The following is a 4,739-nucleotide window of genomic DNA, read 5'->3' on the forward strand; positions in this document are numbered from 1 at the left end:
ATGGTACTTTCAGCATTCTTCGCCAGCACCACAACTCAAAAGCATCAACTCTTCTTCGGTCTTCCCTATTCATTGTCCAGCTCTCACATGCATACAAGGTGATTGGAAATATCATGGCTTGTGTCAGGCGCACCTTAGTCCTCAAGGAGATATCCTTGCTCCTCAGCACTTGAAACAGTTCCTTCGCAGTTGACTTTCCCAATGCTACACGTCGTCTAATGTCCTGACTGCTGCTTCCGTTGGCATCGATTGTAGAACCAAGCAATGTGAATTCCTTGACAACCTCAATCTTCTCTCCATTGATTGTGATGCTGCTCATTGGTCCAGTTGTGAGGATTTTTGTTTTCTTTATGTTGAGATGTAATCCATACTGCAGACTGTATTCTTCAACCTTCATCAGTAGGTGCCTTAAGTCATCCTCACTTTCAGCAAGCAAAGTTGTATCGTCTGCATATCTCAGGTTGTTAATGATTCTTCCTCCAATCCTGATACCACGTTTTTCTTCATATAGTCTTTGACTATATGAAGAAAAGGAAGTGGAATGAGGGATATCATTGCTAACAACAGATGGATCCTGGCTGAAAGCAGAGAATACCTGAAGGATGTTTACCTGTGTTTTATTGACTATGCAAAGGCGTTTGACTGGATCATAAGAAATCATCCATAACGTTGTGAAGAATGGGAATTCCTGAACACTTGATTATGGTCATGAGGAACCTGTACATAGACCAAGAAGCAATCATTCAAACAAACAAGGGGATACTGCATAGTTTAAAATAAGGAAAGGTGTGTGTCAGCTTGTATCCTTTCACCATATTTATTCAATCTGTATGCTGAGTCAGTAATCAGAGAAGCTGTACTATATGAAGAGGAACATGGCATCAGAATTGGAGGAAGACTCATTGACAACCTGCAATAGGCACATGACACAACCTTGCTTGCTGAAAGTGAAAATGACTTGAAGCACTTACTGATGGAGATCAAAGACTACAGTCTTCAGTATGGATTATAACTCAACATACAGAAAATAAAAATCCTTACAACTGGACCAATAAGCAACATCATGATAAACGCAGAAAAGATTGAAGTTGTCAAGGATCTCATTTTTCTTGGATCCACAATCAGTGCCCATGGAAGCAGCAGTCAAGAAATCAACTGACATATTGCACTGGACAAATCTGTTGCAAAAGACCTCTTTAAAGTGTTCAAAAGCAAAGATGTAGTTTTGAAGACTAAAGTGTGCCTGACCCAAGCTGTGATATTTTAATTTGCCTCCTATTCATGCAAGGGAGCTCTGGTAGCATAGTGGCTATGGCACTTGACTGCTAACCAGAAGGCTGGCGGTTCAAATCCACCAGCCACTCCTCGGAAGGAAGATGGGGCAGTCTACTTCCTTAGTGATACTGCCTTGGAAACCCAAGGAGGGGTCGCTATGAGTCGGGTCTGACTCGACGGCGAACAACAACAACAACATTCATGCAAAAGATGTACAGTGAGTAAGGAAGACAGAAGAGATACCTTTGAATTATAATGTTGGTGAAGAAAATTGAATAGTCCATGGACTGCCAGAAGAACAAATAAATCTGTCTTGGAAGAAGTACAGCAGAATTCTCCTTAGAGGTAAGGAAGGCAACACTTTGTCTTGTATACTTTGGATATGTTATCATGGAGTGACCAGTTATCAGGAGGGACCGATCCCTGGAGAAGGACGTCATGCTTGGTAAAGGAGAGTGTTAATGAAAAAGAGGACAAGCCTCCACAAGATGTATTGACACAATGGCTGAAACAATGGGCCCAAACATTGCAAGGATTGTGAAGTTGGTGCAGGACTGAGCGTTGTTTTGTTTTGTTGGTCATAGGGTTGCTATGACCCAGAACTGACTCACTGGCACCTGACAACAACAGCAATGGTCTTTACGGATGCAGACTGTCATATCTTTGCTCTGTCAAGGTCTGGTGAATTCGAACCCCCGTCCTTTCGGTTAGCAGCCAAGCACTTAACCACTGTGCCACTAGGGCTTCTAAAGGAAAGTAGGGCTCAAAACAATAAGCTTTTGACCATAATAATTTTGTTTTTAAGCTGAGGAATTAAGGGCCATTAATCATTTATGGTGATAACAAGGATTCCTGCCAGGTGTATCGCAGAGCCCTTCTTTGTAATATCAGGAAATGAAAGATCTCTGGTTTTCCTTGTAAGTTACATATAAGTGAAACTAAGATTGCAAATAAATCTCATTATGATAATATACAGATAATTTGGTGTTAAAAAATAGGTCCTTGCCTGTCAATTTAGGGCGTGTTGCATCTTGTCCTGGGTGAAAAGAATGCTGATGGAGTTGCTTTTTGCTACTGGTGTACTATTTATTTATTTTTTTAAGAAACACAAGTGATAAAAAATATGTCTGGGCTTACATAATCATCTTTGAGCAAGTTGGTCTTCTCTTATGGGTCTCCATTTATTCATTCTTGCTATAAAGTTTCTTCTAGGAGCCTTTCGTGGCATGTGAGCATAGACCAGGTGCAAGTCCTCATGAAATTACCAGCGAGTGGAAAAGACAGACAAATAATAGCATTATAGTGTAATGGGTGTCATGAAGGCCATTGTTCAGGTACTTTTTTGACTTCTTTCTGATGGCATTCCAGCTAATGCTTCCACAGGGGATATTGCTGCCCCAGGGAGGTAACTAGTTGCCCATGACTGGTTCTGACTCATGGCAACACCTGTGTGTCAGAATAGAAGTGTGTTCCATAGAGTTTTCCAATGGATGTGTTTTTGGACATAGATTGCCAAGTCTTTCTTCTGAGGTCCTCTGGATGGACACAAGCCTCCAACAAAACAAAAACAAAACAAAACAAAAAACCCCAAACTCATCGCCATGGAGTTGATTCCAACTCATAGTGACCCTTCCCTGGGTTTCCCCTGGGTGATATCTCTACGGAAGAAGATTGCCTGCGGTCTTCCTTCCGAGGAGTGGCTGGTGGGTTTGAACTGCCAGCCTTATGGTTAGCAGTCAAATAAATGCCTTAGGCACTATGCCACCAGCGCTCCCCCAGGGAGGTAGAGGCATTGAATACTTTGCTCCCTTTTCTTCTTTTCTCCTTTCCCCACTCCACCCCCATTTGTAAATCTTCCTCCCCCTTCAGTGTGAGCACCCTTCCCTATGTCTCAGTTTCCTAAAAAATTCATATCCAACTGCAGCATCTTGGTTCCTATGTGGTCCCAGAGGCTTCTAACCATCCAGCCTTACTTCATTTGCTTCCCCTTCTTCCCCTCCCCCCACTCTCGGAGTTAGTTCCCCAAGGACCTTAGGGCTTGATTGGGCTTGAGGATGGGAGAAACTGAGTCCAGGTAGGTGTGTTCTTTGTTGCAGTGCTCAGGGCTGGGGAAGGTGGAACTGCCACTCCCACCTGGAGCTGGAATGTGGTTTCTTAAAACATGCCTATTAAGATGGGTGGTTTATAAAAATTCTATTGGGATTTAACTTAGGTTTGTATTGAATCAGTGAAACAATTGGAACAGAAATGACATCTTAAATATTTTGTCTTCTAATCCAGGAACATAATATATGTCCTGATTTACTGAGGTCTTCATTGAATACTGCTCGTTAAGTTTTGTATTTCCCTCCACAGAAGTCTTAAGTATCTTTGCTATGTATATTTTGAGATTAATGCTATTTCCCATTTGTCATATATATTTTGTACATATTATAAAGTTATGCTTCTATAGTGTGTAGCTAGTATATGTAAACAAAATACTGTCTCCCTAAAGAAAGAAAGTTTAGGGGTTTTTTGTTCCAGAGATCTTTCATTTGAAACCACAGCTCTATCTGTTGTGACCTATTAAAATAAAAACTATAAATACCTTTCAAGCTAGCAGCTCCCCTCCTGGGACTTTATCTGACAGGAATGAAAGCACTTGCATTTAAGGATACATGTACATGGATGTTCAGTGCGGCATTGTTTGTGAGGACAAATCACTGGAAATAGAGTGAATGTCCTTTAGTGTGGAAATTAGAGTACATTCATACAATGGAATATTTTGTAGTCATAAAACTGAAGTATATTAGAGCTGTTCCATTGGGTATGAAGAGCTGTCCATGAAGTATTGAGAGAGAAAATCCAGAAGAAGAAAAGTTTAACTTTTATGATCCGTATTTTGTAATATTTACACCTCCCTGCATTTAAACCCCCCTGTATATGCATAGGCGCTCTGGTAGTGTAGTGCCTAAGGCATTTGACTGCTAACCAGAAGGCTGGAAGTTCAAACCCACCAGCCACTCCTTGGAAGGAAGACTGGGCAGTCTACTTCCATAGAGATACTGCCTCGGAAACCCAAGGAGGGGTCGCTATGAACTGGATCTGACTGGATGGCAGTGAGTTTGGCTTTTTTCTGGTTGCATATGCATATCTTGTTCTTGGGTGCCACTGAGTCGATTCTAACTCATAGTGACTGATATGACAGAGTAGACTGTTCCAAGGTTTCTAGGCTTTAATCTTTGTGGGAGCAGATCATCAGGTCTTTTCTGCCACAGAAGGAGCCCTGGTGGCACAGTGGTTAAGTGCTGGACTCTTAACCGAAAGATCGGCAGTTTGAACCCACCAGCCATTCTGTGGGAGAAAGATGTGGTGGTCTGCTTCCATAAAGATTGTTGTTGTGTTGTTGTTATTTGCCAAAGAGTCGGCCCCGACTCATAGCGACCCCTCCTTGGGTTTCTGAGGCAGTATCACTATGGAAGTAG

At 41.9% G+C, this 4,739-nt stretch overlaps 1 protein-coding gene across 1 annotated transcript in view; it reads left to right on the plus strand.

Annotated features, from left to right (window-relative positions):
- Nucleotides 1-2,582: 2,582 nt before the first annotated feature.
- The window catches only part of FAM189A2 (family with sequence similarity 189 member A2), a 79,281-nt gene continuing 77,124 nt past the window's right edge, over nucleotides 2,583-4,739 (plus strand). Inside the window, exon 1 of the mRNA XM_042780576.1 lies at nucleotides 2,583-2,609. Within this exon, the coding sequence (XP_042636510.1) occupies nucleotides 2,583-2,609 (27 nt within the window). The remainder of the gene's footprint in view (nucleotides 2,610-4,739) is intronic.

This window comes from Orycteropus afer, unplaced genomic scaffold (assembly GCF_000298275.1).
Source record: "Orycteropus afer afer isolate SDZICR_OR568_19922 unplaced genomic scaffold, OryAfe1.0 scaffold00005, whole genome shotgun sequence".
Taxonomy (NCBI): domain Eukaryota; kingdom Metazoa; phylum Chordata; class Mammalia; order Tubulidentata; family Orycteropodidae; genus Orycteropus; species Orycteropus afer.